The 26,557-nt window shown below is 36.3% G+C and overlaps 1 protein-coding gene across 1 annotated transcript in view; it reads right to left on the bottom strand.

Moving 5' to 3' along the window:
• The window catches only part of LOC140246645 (uncharacterized), a 70,461-nt gene extending 62,740 nt beyond the window's left edge, over positions 1-7,721 (bottom strand). Inside the window, exons 1-7 of the mRNA XM_072325986.1 lie at positions 7,415-7,721; positions 6,239-6,589; positions 5,715-5,840; positions 5,264-5,335; positions 4,802-4,814; positions 2,607-4,031; positions 1,321-1,378 (exon numbers count right to left, since the gene is read on the bottom strand). Of these exons, the coding sequence (XP_072182087.1) occupies positions 1,321-1,378; positions 2,607-4,031; positions 4,802-4,814; positions 5,264-5,335; positions 5,715-5,840; positions 6,239-6,589; positions 7,415-7,721 (2,352 nt within the window). The remainder of the gene's footprint in view (positions 1-1,320; positions 1,379-2,606; positions 4,032-4,801; positions 4,815-5,263; positions 5,336-5,714; positions 5,841-6,238; positions 6,590-7,414) is intronic.
• Between the last annotated feature and the right edge of the window lie 18,836 nt (positions 7,722-26,557).

The following is a 26,557-nucleotide window of genomic DNA, read 5'->3' as shown; positions in this document are numbered from 1 at the left end:
AGCGTATACACTGTACTTCATGTAACCATCCGATTTGATTGAATGAAAACTGTATACTTTCAATGATTAGCTTGTACGGTACATGTATCGTTGTATTGTGTTATAAAGTCATATATAATTAATGTATTGTAGTAATGTAACGTAAGTGAGGGGACTGCAATCTACAAGTTCGCTTTTTAGCAGCCCCTCAATTTCCATTTCCATGAAGTTCTTTTAAGAACCAATATGTATTATTATGTTCCAATATATGTAATCATGTCAAAGTGTTATTACCTGTGTTTGATTGGAAATGAAAATAAAAAAACATGCATGTGAACATGCATGTGTGAAATGAAAAAAAAAATGAATATAAGCTCGTCAAAATAAAGAAGTGTAAAGTGGAGTTGTGGTAAACGGTAGACAATTGTGATAAAAACAAAATGGAGCTAAGAATTTAAGCTCATTCTGAAATGTGAAAATTTCTTTAATCGTAAAGGTATTCAAAATTAAAACTTCCTTTATACTACTATCAAGAGAAATTCAAAATTTCGGAACAGAAAAAGAAAATTCAGATTTAGCGAAAATAGATTTCTTTAAAGCGAATGACATTCACTATATTGCCGGGTAGAATATAAAGGGACAGTTCCGGTTTTGATGAACATAGAGTCAAATACAGAAGGAAGAAATTAAGCTTGTTCATTAGATATAAACAATACACATCGTAAATCTTTAAGATATTATTTTCATGAAATAAAGCATCAGCATGACATCCCTATGATTGTTGACAAATAATACAAAGAACCATTTTTTTTTCTGTAGTAATAATATTCGTTTTATATTAAAAGTAAGTTACAGGAGGGGAGAGGCAATCACCTATTTTTATTTATTTATTTATTTTTTACTGTCGAAGTCGTGGGTTTTACTTGCTAGTGTCGGACTCATGGGCTGTTAAACTCTAGGCCTATTTAACTTGATGACAAACTCATAAGCCTTCTTCCCTTAGTGTCTAACTCATGGGCTGTATAACTTTTGGGCTGTATGATTTTTGGGCTGTATGACCTGTTGGTTGAATGACTCGTGGGCTGCATGACTTGTGGGTGTCGGTCTATAGTGACGTGCACCCGAAAAAGAAAAATGCACTTGTCGCATCAGGCTTTGTCCTATGGGGCTGCCATGCCAGCAAACCGAACTCTGTAATCAATGCTTTTATTAAGCATTTTTATTATCCTTGGTCTTTGTAGCCGATACATCCTTTCCTAAAATGCTGTCATGCCTAAAATGAAATACTCTAGTAACACATTCTCTACCTGTCTACATACAAAATTTGTGACAATGACTTACCTGACAGGTCGAAGCCTTCTCGATGAGAATCTTGCAGAAGTCCGCGTGAAATCCAAAGCTAGTGAGTGTTATTTTGTGCAGCGCACAGCTTGAGCACATTCCCTCCGCCAAATCAAGTAAATGAGTTCGTACATCTTTTATTCCGTCACGACGTAATGGCATTCCACCAAGGCGTAATGATTGCTAATAGGAACAAATATTTATTTAGAAGTAAAAAGAAATAACAATCTATAGCATGTACACATACTAGTAGACTGATATAGAAAAATAATACAGATATTTATCTTGGAGGTGGTTAGACCAGAGCAAAGGGATGAATTTATGTTAAATCTATGTCGTAATTTAGAATCAAATTTCTGTGAAACGAAGAATGCATATTCTAGTTTGTTGCATATATAAGCCAGAACTTATATTCACTTTAACATGTTTACATAGTCCCTTAGATATATTATACACACTGTTTTGATACACGCAATTTCAAAAGCTTTTGCTTGAATGTATTTAATACTTGGTATGTCTAATGTCTAATGATCTATAAGTGTAGTTATGAAGAGACACTCTTCTGTGTTTTTACCCGGCAAGGCGTTGCCATAATTGCATTTCTTTTGAAAATCTTGTGGAGGGAATTACTTCCACAAAATTGAAGCAATTGCAATTAAGTTTGTCGGACATTATTGCATTGACGCATAGATGTGGAAGACATGTTTGTTTGTTTTGTTTTGTTTTGTTTTTTTTTTTTTTTTGGGGGGGGGGGGTTTGTATGACAAACCGTTGCCATGGTATCCACAATTTTTACCAAAACCTTGTGAATCGCATTGCTTCTACAGCATTCAAACAATTAAGGTCATATTTGATATTTATGATCTTCAGATGCAGATTACTGTTTAAGTATCAGAAAAAAAAAAACATTGCATTGTACTAACAACACATTTTCTATCAAACTGAGGTATTTGAGCTGTATACGTCAAATTTGTTGTGTATAAAGATCTATAGGTTTATTTGTGCAAGATGTCATTCCTATTTGTACCCGACAAACCCTGGTTCAATTTCTTTCCATAGGAGTCTGAGCTGCTGGAGAGAGGGTATTAATCACCTTCAGCGATAATTAAAGTTTGGGTACTTGTCATGGGATATATTTGTCCTAGATCCGTAAATCATCATGTTACACTATGTTTCTGTCACTCTAGAATAACGTCACAGCTGCATTACTCACCACTTGATCACTGTGTATCATAAACGCAATTCCTGACGATGTATGCATTGACATATGCGACGATAATTCATACTCTGTCCATTGATCTCCCAAAGCTCTTGCGGCCTCTTTGGTATGACATTCAAACGCCACGTCAATGCAGTAATCCTGGCGAGAACGCTCTATCAAGCTGTCAATAATATCAAGACTAAGCTCCTTCTCTAAAGCTGTGAAGTAAAGTACGTAACGGAACTCTTCGAATCGACTGAGAAGTGTTTCTTTCAGGTCGTCGTATGTGGCGCGATCGTTGGTGAATAAATGTTCGATGCATTTCCCTGCAGCATAATCCTGAAACAATTTGTGGGTGAAAGAAACCGTTGACACAGAGGAAGAGGGAACATCAAAAACCCTTTCTATTGTCAAAATCCCGACTCTGCAGCATATTTCCATGGCATCTCGACATTTTCTGAATTGTTCTTCGGGAAATGAATGTTTTTGGTGCAGCAAACCATTTAGTGCTATCGCACTTATGTCTCGAATTGCCGTATCAGCTTCCTTCAAATGTTCAATAGAGTTCGGGTTCTGCAAATTTTCGCATACTTTTGAAGCGTTTTTTTTTTTCAGAAAACAGATAATTTCTTCAAACACCTGGCGGACAGTTTGCATTTTTTGCGTTTCTTGGCGTCTCTCTTCACTTAGATTATTCCACATGAGGCAAAATATAGCACAGTAGATGGGAAACGGGGCCATGTTTATCCATATAACATCATTTTCTTCCATAACAGTGATCAAGTTTTCGGCAAGAGAGTCCTTATCTCTAATTTCAAAGTACCGCTTGATAAAACTTGACAAATTATCCTTGCTAAATCCTTCGACTCTAATAGATGTGTAAGCTTCGGAAAAATTGTTACCAAAGAGTAGTCTATTTGCCTTCCATGGTCGCGTGGTCACAATCACCTTGCATGATTTATATTGCTGTAATTCTAAAATGCGAGTGATCTCACTGCTCTCCTTGTCATGTAGGCCCAAATGTTCAGCATACTCGTCGAAACCATCAAACACAAGAATAACTTTATTTGGATTTTCTGTGATGTAGTTGTCTATCTGGTTCTGTGTTGCCGAATTTGAATCAGAGAGATACCTTTTTATAATACCACTGATAGTCTCGCCCTCAGTGACATCTCGAAGAGGAACTACGAGCATCATGTCTACATCTTGGAGAATTCTCCCATGGCTCCAGTCCCAAACAATCTTGGCACAAAGAGTTGTTTTGCCGATACCTCCTTCACCCTGGACAAGAATGCGGCTTGAAACGATGGTCAAAAGGTCACCATATTCTATTGGTGTCTCTTTCGTGGTAGAAGGGTCTCTTTGAATCAGATTGGTATGTATTTCATCCATTTCAAAATATTCCCTAAAGCTGATTGGATCAAAGGTGTCTTTCCATTTTGATTCACGGTAATGCGCTTTCAGCTCTTCTTGACACTGCTGTATTTGTTTCTCTGTAAGCCAAACCGAACTACATGCTGGAATTGAAAAGAAACGGAAAACAGACAGCTGATATGATCATTATAAATTCATCAAATGATTATGTGTATATTATAGACAAAGAAAGAGAGAGAGAGAGAGAGAGAGAGAGGGAGAGGGGATATCAACCTATTTTTCTTATACTTCTATTTCTTCCCTTGATTGCGGTTTTAAACAAATCTTACCATCTCTCCGAATTTGCTTTCAAAAGAGCAGATTGACTTTTATTAAGGCTGCTTACACTTTATTTTCCCAAAGGCTTGCTGTACTGACATCACTGCTCATTTCATGACCCTCGTGAGATAAGGATTACATCATCATACAGAAGAAAATAATGGTTATAGCGTAACTGATCGCTGATGGCGATGAATATTTACCAAATGCTGGAGATCTATAAGATGCTTTTATGGTACAGTATCCCCCCCCCAAAAAAAAAAAATAAAAAAATAAATAAAAAATAAAAAAATAAGTATCTCACGAGGCCATCTAAAAATAAATAAATAATTACTGTATGAAACGTTCTACTTCAAAATCATGTAAGAGGACAAAATATGGCAGGAAAATCATGTCATCATGAAAATGATAATTTCCTGTATATTGTGTGATATAATAACGCCATAAAAAGCTATAGAATTCAGTACCTTCTGGTTGTTTTAGCATTCCAAGTTAGTAAAGAAATGCATAAGACCCACGTTCCACTTATTGATATATCATAACTATGGCGAATCGCAAGAAACTACTAAAAAGAGTAGCATGTGCAACACTTTAGGAGAATCTGAAGTCCCCCTTAGGATAATCCTTCGGATCCCCCACGAGCAAATTTGAACTGCAGTCACGAATGTACCAACTCCTGGCACTACTTTAGCTCTCGTTCCAGAGATCCAGTTCTAGAGAAGAAGATTCCTGGGGTCTCCATGAGGGTATTGAAGGGGGAGGGGAGCCAAAAATTAATATCCTATCCCCTTACTGTATTATATATATATATATATATATATATATATATATATATCCCCAAATGTAGTGAAATCCGTCAAGGTGTTTTCCAGGTTTTCCAGAAGAAGTTGAAAATGCACAAGTCATAACGCGCGACGTACGACGGAGGCCGGGCAATGAACCATCTCAATCATGGCTCACTGGAGCGTGTGGGTCAGGCACAGTAAAAATGACTGCTCAAGTATTTCATAGCAGGAATATAATTCACATTTAGAGCACTCTTTGTCATACTCATTAATTCTTCTTCCTCATGAAGTCGCTTTGGTTTGTGTGGTCTCCGCCAGCATGGATTCCAGCCACATCCTGTGAAACATAACCACAACATTAACAACAAAATTAATACTGTTTATTAATACTAATCGTTTTCCACTGAGGTCTTAATTACACATGCGGAAATTATTCAAATATCCCATATTCTTTGTTTTGTTTGTTTATGTGTTGGTTGGTTAGCCTACCATAGTTACATCTTCAATGGCTCGATTTTGTTTAAATCTGCGTCACTGAATTATTATGGTTAACTGGGTGAGTAGTACAATCAGTATCTCACAATTACGATTATTTGAAGGGTATTGTATTACAGTCATTCTTTATGACCCTCTTGTTTTGCAGTGGTTTTGTGTGTATAAGCAATTGCACCCAATAAATGAATGAAGTTATCCAACAATCAAAAGAAAATCTACACCTTTTCTTGGTAGGTAGTCCGGACAGCACTTTTGCAGAAGCCTTCCAACAAGGACAAACAGAACGGCCAGGGCAACGGGTAGTCCAATGATTAGTCCAATGATGAGTCCAAAATTACCTTGCTTTCCTAAAATATGATGCAGACAGTTTGGTTGAAATAGGTTTTTTGTTCATTAGTTTAGAAAATCAGAAAAAAAATGGAGAAATATCCCCTCAATTACAACTCCGGCACGATTTCCCTCTGTAACAGGTGGTTAAATGTAATTCTGGGTAGAAACATTCCACATAATTAATGCTTATAACTCATGTTGCGCAAAGAAAACACAATTGAAAGTCTAAATGTTTATTTGTTGAAGTAATCGAAATATTTCTGCTTTTGATTGCATGTGTTTTAATGGTTAACTGAACACATTGTGTGGCAAAGATAGTTTACTCATGCTCAAAGTACTCGAAGGAAAGTAAGTTAAATATTGCTATTTTTGATCCGTTATCATTCAGAAAAACATATTGGCAAGTTTCACATACCTGGTATAGGCAGAAGGGTGATTTGAACTATTGACACTTCATTCATCAATGAGTCACCGACGGCGATGCATTGAAATGTTTGTCCTGTCCCATTCAGGCTTAAAGCCGAAACAATGATCGTCTCAAACCTCTCATATGAGTCGTCTGGTAGTGTTGTCTGCTGAGAGCTCAAGGAATTTAGTTTCTTTCCCGACTCCTCCTGCCACAGCATTGAAATGTTAGGCTTGAATCCACTCACGACACAGGTAAGGTTGAAGGTAGGGGTGTCGGAGGTAGCTTGGTATGTACACCGGCTTTGATGGGATTGACTTGTAGTGACGCATTCCTCGATTGCATGCTTCGATGCCATAGCTATTATGGAGAAGTAAATGCTTAATATCGTACATATTTTGCAGTCAACTTTCATCCCTTTTCTAGAAAGAAAGTTATCATAGGCCTACTAGAGGTATGGCTTCCTGTGCGGAAAATTAGACCAGTTTAATAGTGAAAGCTGATCGCGTTAATGATGCAAAGGTAGCCAAAATTGAACGATCGCATCGCTTAATCCGATGAAAATTTTGCTAAATTCAGTGACAAAACCTTTGTAGTATCATCATTTATTTTACACAATGCTTTAACAGTATATTTATCATTCTTCGGAGCAATGGACGAGAATCATTTATATTACCTTAATATCACTGTTCAAGTTGAAAAAAAATGCATCTTATTCTGGTTATCAAAGAAAGGGTCCCATACCGTACAAGCTTTGCTTTTCAGTGTTACTCTACATTTCAATTCCCTATTATGTACATAATGTATATTTACAATATAAAGTATCATTTCCCTTTCTTTTTATTCAAATGAAAAAAAACCACTACAACATAAAGTTGAAAGTTGCAAGAAATACAAGATCTATGGTGTGTAATTAGACATTGATACTAACATCCAATATACACACGCACCCTAATGAAATGCCCCAGCCTTTACATTTTTCTATTAGAGCGGCACTTATACTTCACAAGTTTAAAGAAAATTTTACAATATCTTTTAAACAAAGGTTGAACATGTCCAAAAATCAAAATTCTGTCCAAAAATTTTTTGCTGTCCCCATTAACAGAGATCATGAATTTTCGCACTTTAAAATCACCTCCCACTCCCACTCTCCTCATGTCATGGTAAGAATATGGTGTGACTTACAGTTGACTGTCATGAAGACTGATTTGTCAAAGTTTTCAAAATTTTTCAGCTCCACCTGGCAGTAGTAGAGACCTTCATCTGCGACGTTCACGTCGGTGATCACGAGGCTGAAGTTTTTGTCGATATCGAACCGTTCTTCAACGCCCTGAAAGTTTCCATCTACGAATCTTGCCGTGGTCGTCCTTGGTTCTCCATCTGAGATGCTCTCTTTTACCCAGAACACAGATTCTGGCTCCTCTTGGATACCACAACTCAGTCGGATGTCTTCTCCTTTCCATCCTTGGACGGTGGAGGGAGTACCTAACATTGAAGCTGGAGAAAATGCGGATTTGAGTACCTGATGGTACACGTTCTTAGGAACTCTTGTGGAGAGTCTGTTATATGGGGGAGGTCGTCATTCCATCATAGCATGGGAAAGAGCCTATTTTTGTCACACCCATGTTCTTTCCTACTTAAATGCGTTGTTCGCATTTTGATAATGAGGACGCACCAAACTGTTTCTACTTCTCATTTAAGTCAAGCGACGGTATGTATAGGGTGAGTTTTCGTATATTTTGTACTAGTATTTGATTGAAAATGATGTTGAATTCTTTCGGTTTGATGGCAGACCGTTCTGTGCATCGTCGCAGAAATGACAACATAGTTGATACCTGGCACTTCAGTTGATCCGTTATTGTTCGCTGAAAGTTTGAATAAAAGATTTATTGAGTTGACCACTACCTTCTCATTTTTTTTCTTAAATTAAATGCAAATAAAATATCGATGAACGCGTACTAGCTTCGATTTAAACATTAATTTCATGTAGGAGAATAATGACATTTACGGCCTAGGTATCAGTTGCGGATCAAGGGAAGGGGGGGGGGGGGCGCACCGTCCGGACGGGTGCCCCCTTTTTATTTCTTGTTAAAACAAAATTGAAGACCTAAATATAAGAACGGACCCAGGCCAATTTTTGGCCAAATTCAGTTTGACATGGGAAATTGTAGCTTATGCATGGACTCGTCTTGTGTATGAATGATACATCCTAATTACCCCCGGAAGTGCCTGAAATGAATGAGTGGACTTAGGTCATTTTTAGAGTCATATTATAGCGCCCTCTCTCGTCGCTTCTCTCATCTCATACAGCAGTCTATCTTGAATATAATTCAAAGAACGTGCCAAGTCTATCGCACAAAATGGCCTCTCCACAATTAATGTAAATGTTAATTGTCATAATAATAATATACATTTTATATGAAGAGTTTGTTCGCAAAAACCGATAAGTCCATTTTTGATGATTTTGAAGTACGGTCTCTGTCATAAAGTACAAAATAATGCCTTTAAAATGATATATATTGGTCACTAAATATAAAAATATATTTTTGAAGCTATGGTCAAAAGAAGCAAACATTTTCTTATTATTCTCTTTATTTTTTTACCTTTAATCGCAAATATCTCCATTTGGCAAATGTGGACTTTTGCGAACAAACTCTTCATATACAATGTTGCCTTCCCATCACAATTAAATAGAACAATTAATTTTTGTGTAATATATTATTATTACACAAATATATATATATATATATATATATATATATATATATATATATATATATATATCTAAGTTTACTCGAAATGGCCTACCATGGAATTGGGCCGTTCTTATATTGAGAATGTTGTATGATATGGTAACTGTCGCATGATACAATAAAAATCCAACGAGAAATGAGTTTAGTATCTAAAGCACATACAAGGAATATGACATGTCATCCTATAAGTGTTTGAACAATGAGAGCACTAGCAGTCAAACTTTTGTTACCTAGAATAACTCGCCATAAACCTCTATAGCAAGTTTGAATAAAATTCGACAAAAATATGGTTTATAGAGCATATACAAGAAATGTGACATGGCCTCCAAGGCGGAACACTGAGGGCGCCGTCACCACAAACTCTCGTGGCTTTCATGTAGAATGACCACCAATACACCTCTTTAGCAGGTCTGAGTAAAATCCAGTAACAATCAAATTAAATAAGCGTTCATGTTTTGCAAATTTTGACATGATCAGGGTGACCGCTGACCTTGTAAAAGGTGGGACAGCGAGGGCAGCATTATCAATAGGTGTAGGTGTATAGATTTGACTGTGATACATTTACATACCAAATTTGACAAAAAAAATCGGTCAAGATTGAACAAGGACAGCGTAGCACACACAAGCAGACCCTGTTAAATTTACCTTTTCATGTATAAAGACGGAACAAGCGAGGGCACAACCACCAAAAACGATAGGCATCTTCATTTCACAAAACTTTTTTTTTTGCCAAATTTGAAGAAAATCTGAATAGAAATGAGGCTGGTAGTGCAGACACAAGAAATGTATTAGCATCAAAGTCGAAACACAGAGGGCGCCGTCACCACCTCCCTAGCAAGTCTGAATAAAATCCATTGAGTAACAATCAAGTTTTTGCATAATTGAGCACTTTTGCAAGTTTTGACATGATCAGGTTGACCATTGACCCTGTAAAAGGTGGAACAATGAGGGCAGCATTATCTACAAATGTATGTGTACAGGTTTATAGATTTGACTATATATGGTACCTTTACATACCAAATTTGGAAAAATCGGTCAAGAAATAAGGCCAGCGTCGCACACACAAGCAGACCCTTTTAAACTTAACTTTTCATGTTTAAGACGGAACAAGCCAGGGTGGCATTATCAAAAACATTTTTTTTTTTTTTTTACCATATTACACCTTCATGCCAAATTTGAAGATGATCGAAGAAGAACTGCAGCCAGTAGAGGGCTCACAAGAAAAGCTCTGTAGCGGACGCGGACGCGGCCGACGCGGACGCCGCAGCGGACGCAGCGCAACGAGGTCAAATCCATAGTATCCTCCGAACTCTGTTCGGGGGATGCAGTAATTGGCAAAAGGAAGTAAGTAACAACCTCATGTTTTGATTGCCATTTGCTTCCAATTTTTATGTTTGCCACAAATTTATACTACTTTAGCAAAAGGAGGCAAGTGACATTCTCATGATATGATTGTCACTTGCTTCCTTTTGCCAGACTTTTCATGTTTGCTAAAAATGTGAAATACTTACAAAAGGAAGCAAGTTACATAATAATGAGTTTCTATGGGAATATCAAAATTGTTCGAATTGTCATAGATGCGTCACCATGACTTGCGTGACTACAGACATTGTTTCTTATTACAAATTTCCATGCTGAAGGGCCTACCCAAAAACATTTTCTTCATTGTAGCATTTGTACTCGATGTCACTTGCTTCCTTATGCCAAAGTAGGGCAGATTACTGATTATAGGTATAGACCCTTGACAAAAGACGTGAATGGAACGGAAAATGTCAAGCAACTGCTAAACCTTCTTCCACTCTCTGCCTTTGACAAAATCTGAACATTCCTGATCACATGCATACAACTTCAATCGTTGACATGATATTAATCATCCGGACATATCGCATGGATGTCCTCTGGATTGAAGGCAGGCCTACGTGTAACTGTCTTTTTAAGGACCATAGATCTTGCACTTATCTCTTGCGTCGTGCACTTCCATTTTACTTTAGTATTTCAGCCACACAGCGCTTTTAAGGTGTTATGAACACTTTTTCTCAAACAGTAGTTTTCTGTGATAATTGTACCTTTATCACCGGAACTGCATCATTTCATTTTCTCTCTTTTTTGTGCAGGTAAGACGTGCCAGGTTCAAAGTTCATTTGAGATTCCCAACTGCCTTAATTCGACCCTTCACGATTTGAATGCAATCCCATGCAGTGCAGTGCGCAATGTACGACACCCTGTAGTATGGCAGACCAGGACGCGCCAATTCTTCAATACAAGGTGGCGTCAAAGCTTTTATGTAAAACGCACGCGGATTCTGTCAATTATTGTGTATGCACACAGTAACCATTACCACATGAATAAACGCACGTTCTTTAGTCACTCACAGGGGATTTTTTTTTCAATGATATATTCTTCAATTCCTTTGCCTATTCCCTTGAATTACAGCAGCGGTAAAGTAACATAATGCACGCTGAAATAGATTCGGCAGTATTCGTTTCGGTAATTCAAACCTAATGTCCTGTAATATTACTAAACGTGATGATAACTCAGTAAAAATTCCAATATGATTTCGACCACTGTGAAATCATATATCCACTTCTTACAATCATTTTTATGGAAAAAAATGCTGCCGTCATTTCCTATTAAAAAAAAAAGATGTATATTCAACCCAATTCTTCTTCTTTAAAAAAAAGGCTAATTAGAGTCCATATAGTATGGAAGTTAAAATCGTATTTTCTTTTCTTTTTTTTTTTAGGATTCTTGACATCTAGTGCGTTAGGATTTGACATGTAATGCGTTAGGATTCATTTTCTCTGCAACCTATACAGCTGACTAAACATACACAATTCCCGTTATTGGAAAATTAGAAATATTCTAATATTCTGCACAAAAATGAAAATTCCTTTCTAATGGACTGTACATATCTACATTCTGTTGGTCCTGTCTAGTTAAGACAACAAAAGTCTCAAAATCTGTTCTGATGGTATCCCTGGTTCTAATAGTGGAATAGGTTGCGATAGATTTTGTCACTTTTGGCGATTCTATTTCATCACCACGTTTCAATGGAACCGTTTCTAGTGTGTGTCTGTTGGACCATTAGAATGTCCATTGTACGCTTACTGATTGCTGTTGGCTCTAAAGGAACAATTAGAAAATTATCATGGATTTCTGATGGTCTCTTCTAATGGTCTGCGATGGAACTTCATCCCCAAGGACTGGCGTATCCTGCGGCATACCCCCTATACCCTCAGATATCATGAGAGTTACAAGGGAGTAAACCCTCAGAAAACAAATCTGTTCATTATGTCTTTCTTATGTTCTCCATCTGTTCATCCAAAGGAAACCATTAATCACTTAGAAATTATCAAATTTATTTGAGTAATATAAATATTGTAGTAGTTCATATGATGTATAAATCTGCTCCATATTTACAGATCATTAGACTCACCAAACAGTAATTCTACTACACCATTTGACACTTTGGTGTTGAATCTAATGATATAATCTGCTTCACCACATACCATGCAACAGTTAAAGGGACTGTACAGTACTGGTTGAAGTAGTTATTCAGGTTTTGAACATTCCTAAGTGAGACAATGAAAAGCCTCTTATGAAATATGAAAGAGCATGTAATTTTAAGAAGACTCAACGTTTATTTGATGGAAATTGGTTTTCAAATGGCTGAGATATAAAAAAAAAGTGTTAATAATAAAAGGCGACATGCCACAACTTTATTAGGTTCTCTTTGTTTCACCTTGTTTTTGGATATCTCCGCCATTTCAAAACCGATTTTCATCGAATGAACTTTTGATACCCTGTAGAACTGCATGCTCTTTGACATCTCAGGGTGGTTTCTGAATATCTCGCAAAACGTTAAAAGCTAAACCTTCACCTCGACCAGAACTGTACACACCCTTTGAATTTGGTGGACCATAAGAAATTCTTTGTTTGGTGGTTACTTATGGTAAAAGGTATTATACCATTAGATACTACCACACACCTAACAAACAGCAACATTTCACCAGACCGCAAGCGATTGCCTAATGGCAGGTTTGACAGGTTAATGATATTAGATTCCAATGAACTCAAACTAGACTGTTAAGTAACCATTAAGAGAACCGAATCTTACTGAATCAGCTGGGATTGTCTAAGGGTGTTTGAGTGTTTGTTATCAACAGTTGACGATGAAAAAATTGCAATAATCTGTAAATAGACCATTAAATGAATGATATAGTATTGGTCGTGGTGAGAATGCATTTTTTAAAACTTTTTACAATACTTAGAAACTTTATGAATTGTTACAAAGCATGCAATTCTAACGGAAATACGATGTTTATTTAATAAAATTGTTTTTTTCAATTGCTTAATTATCAAAACAAAAGAAAAACAAAGCAAGCCTAAAGAAAGGTGGGTCCAAATGTCGCATTGTGTTGGATATCTCAGTCATTTCCAAACCAATTTTCATTAAATGAATTTAGAATTCCTTTTACAATTACATTGTACTTCATATTTCTTAAGAGATTTATTATCATCTAAAAAAATCATCAAAAACATTTGAAACCTCACACCCCATCTCAACCGAAACTTTTCCACCAATTTAAGAAACTATTACGATATTCTCACAACCATTACAGTTCCAGTCGAACCATAAGAATTCTTCAAATGGTTTCAAATTGTTTCTAAGTTAATTTTTCCACCTAATGAACATGAAATTCACACTCCATAAAGTTTGCTGTAGAATCGAAAGTGAGTATGCGATTTACACTGACTTAAATTCATAGCACACGCCTACTAGCTCACATACACGTAATTTTCACTTCTTCTACTTCATTTCATATTTATTCCCTACATCATATTTTTGTTTTAGATATAATTTCAAGAAATACAAAAGTACATTGTATTGAAACAATGTAAGCACACACATATATACAAACACATGTGCACACATGCATGTTTATTCCCACGTTTTAGTGATAAAGGTTGGGATCCAACAACGCTTAATCGTTTATGACCACTGTTAAGTTCATTGAAAAAAATAATGTTAATACACTCACCTTTTGCAGCTGCGCTGCAGAATAAAGAAGCCAATGATAACAGGAAAACGAGGTTGTATCTCCTATCCATCACCAATCACCGCCGATAGTCGAAGATAAAGCACAGATATATTAAAACACTTCTTTTGTCTTTAATGTTCTAATGTTTTAACAGTCTGTCAAAATGATCGTCGTCATCACGGTTGTCAAAAGTGGGCACTCTTAATGCAATCAATCCGCGCTGTAAGCACGCTGTCCCACGCTATGACGCACCCGTTACCTTGTCGACGCGTGTCTCTTATCTCTCATATTCTGTACACCATACCATTGTTATTTCACGGGACACTGCACCACATGCATCGCACTTTGAAGAAGTAAAAACAGACAAAAGAAAAATGAAAATCAGTCTCTTTTGTTATGGTATAGGCCGTGTAATGTAGCGTCCCAGCAAGCATTAGATACTATATGTCATGTTCATGTACTAAAGTTTAGTGTGTGCTGGGGACTGCTGTTGTGAAGATTTGAGCCAGCAGGCGTATTCGCCTCAGCAAATTCTATTCCTTTTCAACTGTCGTGATAATAGGCTTACAGCATAATTATATTTGATGTGAAGGCCCGACTTTCCGTTTCTATGTTCTATGCAGTTAGAATCTACAAATCAAACTCTGTTATTTGGGTCTGCGGGAATAAAGAATCTCAGTAGTTCGATTTATTTCATTGTTAACTTATGCAAGCCATGCATTTGAAATGTATAGTCAGACAAATATCGTTTGAAATTGTATACATTTAGAAAAGTGTTAAAAAGTCTTGTAAAAAAAAAGGGGGGATTGCATGTGTGCATCCAAAGCAGCCGGAGACTGTGCTGCAATAATGTGTATCAAAACTTCTTACAACATCATACTTCATTCGTACATTACATTACATCTTACACTGGCCACTACCCCTTGCACTACTCCATCTGTCTCACTTTCGGAGATATCCTACTTTTAAGCAATTTTCTCACAATCTTCTGGAAAATGATTTGATTATCTCCCGCTCTAGATGGGTGTCTCCAGTTGAGAGGTATTTTCTTTCCTCTGAAAATGTAAATTTCTCCCCGTCAACTTTGGGTTTTGTCATTACAAAAGTAAAAAAAAAAAACAAGGATAGCACCATCTTGAGAGCATTTATAATTGTTTATTATATATATGTATGTACATACACACGTACATATATATATGTGTGTGTGTGTGTGTGTGTGTGTGTGTGTGTGTGTGTAGCATACAATAGATATTTATTCATTTATTTTTCTTCTATGAGTCCTTTTTCAATTTTACCACTGCATGCAATCGTCAAATGCGACTTGTTGCGAGCAAACGTCTTGACCGAGGATGAACACAGAGGAGTAGAAGACAAGACCTCCCTGACAGACATGTTTTCAAATTCCTAGCCTTATCTGCTACCTTATCACTGTTATTCCATACCAATGACACCAATCAAAGAGCTTAACGGCAAAACGGGTTTAGCGCCATTTTGAAACTTTGAGTCCATCACCAAACAGGGTAAAATAAAACCTATTCATTGATACATGTTCCTCGCTGCACTAGAATGCAGGTGCATTATTATTTTTCAAATCACACACACACACAAAAAAACATATTTTACTATTTCATATGCTTTTTACAATATTTGATCAAAAATATCAAGACAAGTTAACAAGGATGGGGATAACTTATTTTCCCATCAAAGTCTTCAACTTTTGTTTTAATCAATGGCAATAAGACAAGGTTATTGTAATTGGATGATAAATGATTACAAGCTTAAAAGTTTCATTTCACATTTTAACTTTTTTCATTTTTTTTTGCAACACCTTCTTCAAGAATACAATGTGAAAACGAAAATGCCATAACATAATTTGAAACACATTTTCTACGAAGGATAGAATTTTACGAACAAAGAAAATGGAAATAACTGTAGTACAAAACACAGCAAATTAATATTTTTGTGACCCTGTGTCACAAAACCAACAAAAAGTCGCCAGAAATGGATTTTTAGTTTAGCAAACAAACAAACACGCTTTTCTACCCAAACAAACATACAAAAAAAAGCAAACAAACGAAACAGTTCCAATATTCTGACACACAATATTTTTTTCTTCTTTCAAGGAGGTGGCGTCAAGAACTGGAAATGGTTGGCTCTTGTATAAATGGATGAATAGAATAACACATTTTCCCTCACAGACATCCATTTCCTCTTCTTGTGTTTTCACAGGAATAAAGTTATGTAAAATCGACTACATTAAAAAAAAAAGATAATTCGCTTTTCATTAACAATGTTGGCATAACATTACCATTGGACAAACTTGGACTGATATATATCATGATGATAATTACACTTCTATTACTACTACTACTACTATTGATAATAATGATAATAATGATGATAAATTGAAGAGTTTTGAAGTACGGTCTCTGTCAAAAAGAACAAAATGATACCTTTTAAATGACATATTGGTCACTATAACATAGAAAGGTACATTTTTGAAGTTATGGTCAAAAGAAGGAGAAATGTTCTTATTATTGTCTTTATTTTTCTTGACCTTTAATTACAAATATCTCCATTTGGCAAATATGGACTTATCGGTTTTTACGAACAATCACTTCAAATATAACATTAATGTCGATAATAATGGTGATAATACATACAATTTCCATTTTATATCTTGATTAAATGCTCATGGAGCTTTATACCAAAGCGAAAAGACTGAAAATACATGTAATAGCTCAGAAGAAGGAAAAGAAATTTTGCAAAACAACATTTGAGGAAACTTTCAAGGAGTTCGTGTGAGAAAGACGCATGGGGCGTGAACACAGGTCTGTACCACAATTCAAACAAGATGGGAGGGGTAAGGGGAGTGGAAACCTTGACTGGATTACCTGTCCTAAGTCAAAGGGGACAGATTTTAGTCAAATTTTGCTGACACTCCATACTTATCCTACTCTATAATATCACAACGACTGCATAAAAGTGATTTAGTGCATAATAATCACTTTAGTATTGCATTATAACACGTGTTGCGTGATGCATTTCGCAGCTCGAAAATACGGTTTTGTGAGTGCACGAAGAAAAAAAAATAATTAAAACACATATAGATCTATACAGTTTAGAGATAATACGACATACATCGTACCAAAACAAATACCGTAATATCTCATGTTCCATATTCAATCGAATATCAAATGTATACATGCATTAACTTATCTATATAATCATGAATGCATACCATCTATATAATTCTTTTTTCTTTTAATCAGTTTCATGTACACTACATGCTGTGTTACTGTCAAGGATAGGCCATCGCTGCCAACAAAATGGCAGAGAGAAAAGATATCAACAACACATTTCACAAATTAAAATGGAGTCTCTGTTATTTTGATTAGCACATTTTGCTGTCAATACACATTTCAGAGTACTTGCATTTTACCTATCCACAATATCAAACACATTGTACAACTGCGGAGTGAAGCATGAATTACAGTTGAACATTATACGTAACACAACGACTAGACATTATGATTCTTTTTTAAAGTACCACTTTACGAAACAAATACATTCACTTGAAAGGCACAGTGAGCTTGTTAGAAAACAAAACAAAACAAAACTACTACCCTACCCCCCTACCCCCGAAAAAAGTGACATAAGCGGCATAAATGATCGAAAGAATATACCTGTATGATATACTTGCACTCGGCTTAATCATTATACATCACGTCATACATACAAGTTTGTCGAATTTTAAGTTAAACACTGTCACGACAACGATGTATCATACTCATCTAAAAAAAAAAAGAAAGAAAGAAAAACGTAACGTATTATCCTTACTCATAAACACTCAATATTGAGCCCACTTGTTTGCGAAGCATTTTCTGTATTATACAAGCTGTACGTCTAGTGCTCCTTGCAACATGAAGCTATTCGTACGTCGGAAGATAATTGACAGCCCCTTTATAATGCATGGTACACAGTAAAGGGCAAGTACCAAAACGGACTAAAAATAGGTGTCTATTCTTTTGTACAGTATATTGAAAGTATCACAGCGGAGGCATATTTTCGTCTCGAAGCACTATAGACGTACATTTCTCATTATTTCAATGATTATATATATCACTTGCCATTGAAAAACCAAGAGTTGGTTAAATCCAATTAATGGTTGATCTGTAATAATCAAATAACATTCAAACGAGGATATCTCTTTGTCTGAAATCATCACAACAAATCATTCTTTCTACATAGAGACAACATATTCATAGCCTCAAATTTGCCACCACTGCTTTATACATGTAGATTGGCCAGCTGTGTCAACCGTACAGAAGTATCACGCCTACCGAAAGGTATGTAACATTTAAGGTCACGATGTTTAGTACTCATTTTTTTTTTCCAGAAAGCTTATTTAAGAAGCAGTCCGTGAGGGTTTTGTGTCTTTTGGTTAGTGATTCACTGTTCCGTCTGCCATGAAAATCCCTCTCAGTTAGCAGAGTAGCATTAATTCACATATTAGCGATTACCCATGAAACCCAAGTTTACTGCTCAACGCTCACAAACATCCCGGTTTATGATCAACATGCACAGACTGTTTGTTGTTGCTGTTTGTGGTGGTAGTGGTGGTTACGATTAACATTTATAGACTTGTCTTCTTCACTCAATGCAGTATACGAGGTTCTTCAGTCGAGTCTGCTACGAGACATGGTCAGCTGCATATCCAAAATTGTTCTGTCTTCCCATATACGTACCGTACCCTTTATTTCTGGTAATCGTTACTCTCATATCTATTATACCGCCGATCGAGAAATATCTGCAGTTTCATGTGGTGTTCTTAATGCCGTGATACTGATAAAGTAGTAAGATAGCGTTCTTCTTTTCACTTATCATCAAGCAACGTGTAAGCAGTGACTCCCCATAACGACCTATGGAGGAAGACCTGTGGAAAGTGATTGCAAAGAAGAACATGGAAAGAAAACATAAAAATAAAACTAAAAAGTCTTGATAACATTTCACACACATTGAAAGGAGATCTGCAACTACGTAGCAATTACGGCTGTCAGCCATTTGCTGGAGAATGAGACGTAGTTGGTTCAGACATTGATGTTGACATGTTGCTTGCTTGTTTGTTTTCTTTTTGTTGTTTTTGTATTGGTGTTTACTTATTCGACTATGTGAATTGTATATTTCGGAGCAATTTACGTTAATAGTCTTGTGAACTTCTCACAGTTTCGAGTACATTCGTACCATTTTGTTCATTTGGTGACATTTCATTCTCCTTGATTCAGAAACATTCCTACAGGCCTACTTTCACCGCCTGTGGCGAACTTTTACATTGCAGGTCGCCCGCACCCGGCCTCGAACGTCGGATTGCATTCGCATACAACAAACCCATGTATGTAAAATACCGTGTGGTGTGTGGTGTGTGTGCGTGTTTCAATCAACGGCGTAAATCCGTACTGACGAGTTGGGAGGGGGGGGGGATGATCGGCGATAGTTACCATCACCATGATTACAAGCCCATATCCGACCGGCGCCGCCGGGGGGGGGGGGGGGGCACACACACACACACACACACACGCACTTCACAGGGATCAAATGTCCCACTCTTTTGCATGAAATACGAAGTGGGAGGAAAGTGGCAGCAAAAATATGGAAAATTTTTGTTCTAGTTTTTGTTTGTTTGTTTGCTTGTTTGTTTTTGTTTGTTTGTTTGTTTGTTTGTTTGTTTTTTCGCTTGTCAGCCGACTTTCGGTGGAAAATCAGTCCTTAAAAGTACGAAGACTTTTTTTTTTTTTTTTGAAATACCTGTGCGAAGGAACGGAGTGACCGTCCGGGGGAAGGGTGTGTGAGGGGGTATCCCCCTCCACACGAGGAATATTTTGCATTTTCAGACCTGAAATTCAACGATCTGGCGCACACTTTTGGTGAGATTTTGGATTTTTTTCCTATCACAACTGAGCACTTGAAAAAAATGCTCTAAATTAGTACGAGCTCGTACTAATTTAGAGTGTTTTTTCAAGTCCTCAGTTTGTTGGTATAAATCGTTATCTATAAGGCCGTCACTATAATTTGATCTTGATTAGAATATTATTGTAAGATTTAATAACCAAAAAAATGACAAGAATTCCGTATTTTGTTAGGCTGAAATACAAAACTTTTCGGCTTGTTCGCTACGCTCGCACGCCAAAACTTTTTAAACTTATGACATTTAAATCATCTTCAAAAGACCCCTTTTAAGTGCTTGAAAAATCAAGATAAAATTATAGTGACGGCCTTATAGATAACGATTTATACCAAAATACTGCGGACTTGAAAAAAAATACTCTAAATTAGTACGAGCGAGTGAGTCGAAATTTGTATATTTCCTCGTTATCAGCACGTTTTGTTCTTAATTTTTCTCTCTTTTTTTGGGATAAATTTTGGCGAGCGAGCGCAGCGGGCGAGCCGAAAATTTTTGTATTTCAGCTTAACAAAATATGGAATTCTGATGAAGATAAAATTATAGTGACGGCCTTATAGATAACGATTTATACAAAAAAAAAAACTAAGGATTTAAAAAATTACTCAAAATTAGTACACTGCAAAAAGTCCGGTGTTAAATAGTGAACACCGAGCTGGTGTTAAATTTTCGGTGCTCATTTATGGTGTTAAATTTACACCTCAGGGTGTCATTTCCAAATTTTAAACTGTTTTTTGAAGAGTTTCTTAGTAACTGCACTTCTTATTGATTTTTAATTTAAATAAGACGATCAAGAATTTTACATTAAAATACTAGATTTTTGAAAAAAATGTGAAAATAAATTTACACCAAAGTAACACCAGCTGGTGTGGTCTCTTATTGAAGCTGGACGGGTGTTAAACCATTGATATTAACACCAACAAATATCAAATCAACACCATGTGGTGTCATTTTTGAATTGACACCAGTACAGTGTCAAAATAACACCAGGTACAGTGTCAAATTAACACCAAGAAGTGTCAAGTGAACACTTTTCAACACCATCCAAGTGCATTTTTAACACCTGTGGGTGTGGTCCTTTATTGAAGGTTGATCGGTGTTAGATTTAACACCAGTGGTGTTAAATCTAACACCGATGTTTTTACAGTGTACGAGCGAGTGAGCCGAAATTTGTATATTTCGGCCTCATTATGACGTTATGTTCTTATCTTTTTTGTGTGGATAAATTTTGGCGAGCGAGCAATGCGAGTGAGCCTTAATATTTTTGTATTACAGCTTACAAAACATGGAATTCTTGTCATTTTTTTGCTTATTAAATCTTACAATAACGTAATGAAGATATAGTGACGGCCTTATAGATAACGATTTGTACCAACAAACTGAGGATTTGAAAAAATGCTCTAAATCAGTACGAGCAAGCGAGCCGAAATTTGTATGTTTCCGCGTCATCATTACGTTTTGTTCTTATCTGTTTTGATTTGTTTTTTGCGCCTCCCCCCGTATGTTCGAAACCGTTGGTGCCCTATTTTGATCCAATAGGCGATCGCTGATCGAAAGAAATTGCAGCCGTTGATCCGTGTAACATTTTGCCTGCTAAATATAAAATGACATGTGTGAACACAGTGGACATTGTCATTTTGTCCGAGTCATCATCACGGTTTGTTCTTATCTTCTTCTTTTTTGGATAAATTTTGGCTAGCGAGCGCAGCGAGCGAGCCGACTTTTTATTTTTTTTATTTCAGCTTACAAAACATAGAATTCTTGTGTGAAGACAATAAACATTGTCATTTTGTCCGCGTCATTATGTTTTGTTTGTAACTTTTTTACTTTGGTTTTCTGCCCCCCCCCCTCCCAAATTCTCCTTCCCCCATCCCCCCCCCCCCGGTCCGGGCGAAGATTGCTTTTCTTCTTCTTCTTCTTCTTCTTCTTCTTCTTCTTCTTCTATTTTCTCTTCGTTTTATCGTTTTTGGCGCCCCCAAGGAGTGGCGCCCGGGGCACGTGTCCCCCTTGCCTCCCCCCCCAAGATACGCCACTGCATCAGAGTCACCATCGTATCAGGAATGATTCAGGAAATATTATTGTTTGTTTGTTTGTTTTCGTACATAATTTGCAGATGATCCCGTGTTGCTCCGTCATAGCATGTTTACCTGCAGGACTATACTATTTGACGTTGTCAACGTCTAGACCATACCTTATGTCGATATTACTTTTTTTCGCGAGCGAGCGCTCGAAAAATTTATACATATCCTGCAAGATAGAATACTGTTAAGCTCTGTTACCCATCTGAAGGCGGGTGTAAATAACTTCATGCAATATGCCAAAATTGATAGAATCACATGAATGATTGTATGGCCATCCCCCCTTCCTCCATTTCAGGGGGGGGGGGGATTCATCCCTCACCCCCCCCCCCGGGATTTACGTCCATGGCTTCAATCACAGGATCATCTAAAAACAAGAAATCAAACAATGCTTACCTCAGTCGTGCCTTCTATAATGCCGGATTGATCCAATCCGTTACTGGCTTTCTATTGACGATGATGTTTTCCAGCTATGGCAAGTGTCAAAAAAATGAAGACATTTATGTCTACAAGGGGGCCTACATAAGGACAACACATGTTATACTCCATCAATTCGTACTTTCATTATCCAATAGACGAATAGCTTGAGGTGTTGCATTACTCGTTAGTGCTGATTGTGAGGCACAATCAGTTGGTTGCAGTATTTTACAGTATGGACACGTTTGGGTTTGTTTGTTTGTTTGTTTGTTTTTGTTTGTTTGATCTATTTATTTTTCCTCCAACACAATTTCATACATATATCAAAATTCTTTTCAGTAATATCACACAAAATATCAGTAAGTAGGCTACAATGTACATGATTCAAAGAAGGAAAATTAATGTGTAAATTAATTCCAGTAACAAAATATTATCATACCACCAAATTTTCAAATGATTATCTGAGAAATTATGCGGAAAAGAACTGCCACTATAAGCATGCGGTTGAACACGTGGCAGCACAGTTTTATATTCTAGAGGAAATACGAGTATAAAGTCAATATGATGATGATGTTAATGATGACGACAGGGTAATGATGAGAAAAAAATGATAATGGAGATGAAATCGAAAGTGATGGTGGTGATGATGAATATTTTGAGAATGAAATGAAATAATAGACACAGAAACATTGCGTATATTTGTTGTAATTTTAAATCCAATTTACAGAAAAAAAAATGTCATCAAGCAAAACAAAATCTATATACAGATGCTATGTTCATATATTGTTATCTGACAGTAACATTAATCACGTTATTATTATTTCTAGGAAAGATAGATATCAATCAATCCTATATCGTGTTATTTTGATTACTCTGAAATTGTGGTAAATGTGTGATGTTACAAATAAAGTTTTTTTTTTTTTCTATTGAGGAAAAACAATCAAACGCTATGTAAGGTATCACAAATTATAATATTCCCGGGTGGGCATAAGGATATCTGCAAACATCGCCATGGCAAACAAAGATGTGTCAAGAAAGGCTGACAAGGCCTTTATGACCTACCTAAGTTACCCTTTTTCTCCTAAAAGAAATGATGGGAAATTTAATGTCTAATATTTACTTTACAGTGCGGGGCCTGTGAAGCAATTGTTTCGGAGAATGTTTTGGACTCCCCCTCGCTGATTTTGAGATCGGCGTGTTCAAGATGGGGTAAATGACACAGAAATTCAGGCAGGCCTTCTGGTGTTACTGGCGTTGAATAGAATTCATAGTAGATGTCGAAGAAAATGTTGCGAACCTGAAAAGAAAAGAAAAAAAAGATCCAACAAATCGAATGCATACTTTGAACATATATATGAATAACATTATATATTCTGCATTTATTGCCATGATTCAGCCTTATTGTGTTCAAATGTATGTATAATGTACATTATAATATATATATGTATATATATATATATATATATATATATATATATATATATAACTTTCTTAAAATAATAATCGAGTGAAAATATTCACTCTTGAAGGAGTGAATACACAGAAAAGAGCGAATTTAGAGTGAAATTTGAGTGAATTTTGAGTGAAAATGTTCATTTTCACTCGTTTTGGAGTGACGTCAGGGATCACTCGAAGATTTTGGAGTGATCTCTGAGGTCACTCCAGAAAGCGTAAAAACGAACATTTTCACTCTAAATTCACTGTTTTTTTGTATTCACTCCTTCAAGAGTGAATATTTTCACTCGATTTTTTAGAGTATGTGTGTGTGTGTGTGTGTGTGTGTGGATGTGTGTGTGTGGATGTATATCCGCGGAGTATATGTGACAGTGCATTACAAAACAAAGAAGTCGCACCCCTCAAAAATGTTGAAAAATGTGAAATTTAGTCAATCTTGAATTTTTCATATCTTCTGAAAGAGCTATCCTTCTTTTACATGATGCTTTGATTTGGGATAGTAACATGAATGAGAACGTGTGTTTTCAGCAGTTTTTCTATAACCTTCTTGGGGAGAGTAGAATGATCAGATATGTTTTAAGAGGTCCCTTTTCATTTCTTGAAATCCCTAGCACTCTCTTCAATTTCAAGACGATTAACTTTTAAAAGTTGGCATTGATCATAGACAGAATGTGGTAATGGAACATGCCCAATTTCAGCTTAATATGATAACCCCTTCATTGTTGTTGCTCCGATGGTTTACATCCTGTGTTTTGTCCCTTTCATCGCTCAGCTAGCATGGCTTGGAATTAGATTAAGCGCTTGAATAGGCTCTGTACTTCAGAACCTCTTTTCTCGGTTCACACTTTTCCAGAGTGTGTGTTTTCTTTCCAGCATTTAGACAGGTTAGGGGAGTCCATCTGTATTGAGTTATAACTCATTTGAAAGCTTAGAGCCTGCCCTTTCAGAATCTTCATTTAACTAAAAATCCACGTATGGCGACTTTTTGTTTGTTTTGTGGTGCAGGGTCACACATATCCGTTGGGCATATTCGTCGGGTATATCCGTTTAGTATATCCGTTGGGTAATGTGCTTGTAAAAAGAGAATGTTGTTGATAAAAATGAATTATTTATGATAGATACATCAATTCAATGGAAACTGACATCCCTTTGACTAAGAGAGAAAAGTCACCACTTGTCATACATAAGGCTACGGCCAAGGTCAAGGTCTATAATTATGGTCAAAGTCTAAGGTCATGGCAGGCGTTATAAATAATGAAGCATCTAGCTATTTGAAACCACAGCAGTATTTCAAAATAATTTCCTCTGTAAAGAAATAATTATGTTCAATGACTACGGTTGCTGTAGGGGTTGCAGAACTGTCGGAGGGGCTGACTTTGAACTCTCTCAAACATCACGAAATAAAAAAAATGGAAAAGTCAAACATTAATATCTCACACACACACACACACACACACAAGAGAAATGTATATTGCAGCCAATTAGAAAGTACGTAAAAGAAGACAGAACCCTTATTCTCATCTTACAAGTACAATTATCATCAAATTCGAATGCGAAATTTTACGCGTGTACCGTAGTCAACGGAGACACACCTGACAGGAGTGCGCCATGGCGGTGGCTGCTGGGAGGAAATTATGTGGCAACTTGCTCTGCTTCACAGTGAATGTCGAAAGACGTGGCAGAGTACACACCCATTGGGCCACGTCTCTACCAAACGGCGATGGATTTTCGTCGTTCAAGTCTAAAAGGCTCAAATTAACATGTTGAATCTGTAGCAAAACAAAGAAGTCAAACAAAATTTGGAAGAAGGCAATCGTGTAACTATTATTGAAAGATTTTTATTTTATTATTATATATTGCTATCAGTGTGCATAATACCAGTAATGTAAAAGCCTGGAGCTCTACATGGAGTTGCAATAAAACATAAATTTACTCTTCCTCTGCTTTCAAGATTTTTTGTTGTTTTTTTACATATAGAAACAAGCATATCACAGTGATTACGACTTTCCAAGAAATGTTATTATTCACAGAAAATTGAATGAGATATATTTGATACAATTTTTTTTTTTTATAGAGTAAATCCTTTAGTATGGAAGAAATCATACGACAATTAATGTAACGTACATGATATTGATGATGAGATGGAAAACGATTCAGTTAAACTCGCCGAATAATCTAACACATGAAGAGTTTGTTCGCAAAAACCGATAAGTCCATTTTTGAAGATTTTGAAGTACGGTCTCTGTCATAAAGTACAAAATAATACCTTTTAAATAACATATTGGTCACTATATATAAATGTACATTTTTGAAGTTATGGTCAAAAGAAGCAAATGTTTTATTATTATTCTCTTTATTTTTCTTGACCTTTCATGGCAAATATCTCCATTTGGCAAATATGGACTTATCGGTTTTTGCAAACAAACTCTTCACATATTTTCTTTTGATTTGATATGATTTGATTTATTGTTCCACATCTCAAAACACAAATAACATGATACAATCGACTGAACATAAGACTGGACATAGCGTCGTAATTACAAAGAATACAAGAGAAGAAAACTTTACAAACATGAAATGTGGGGACGTACTAAAAAGCAAAGCTTGTAATGTATAGGTCCCTG

Source organism: Diadema setosum, chromosome 3 (assembly GCF_964275005.1).
Source record: "Diadema setosum chromosome 3, eeDiaSeto1, whole genome shotgun sequence".
Classification (NCBI taxonomy): domain Eukaryota; kingdom Metazoa; phylum Echinodermata; class Echinoidea; order Diadematoida; family Diadematidae; genus Diadema; species Diadema setosum.
Note: the sequence above shows the minus strand (reverse complement) of the source record. Positions and strands in the feature narration are given on the sequence as shown.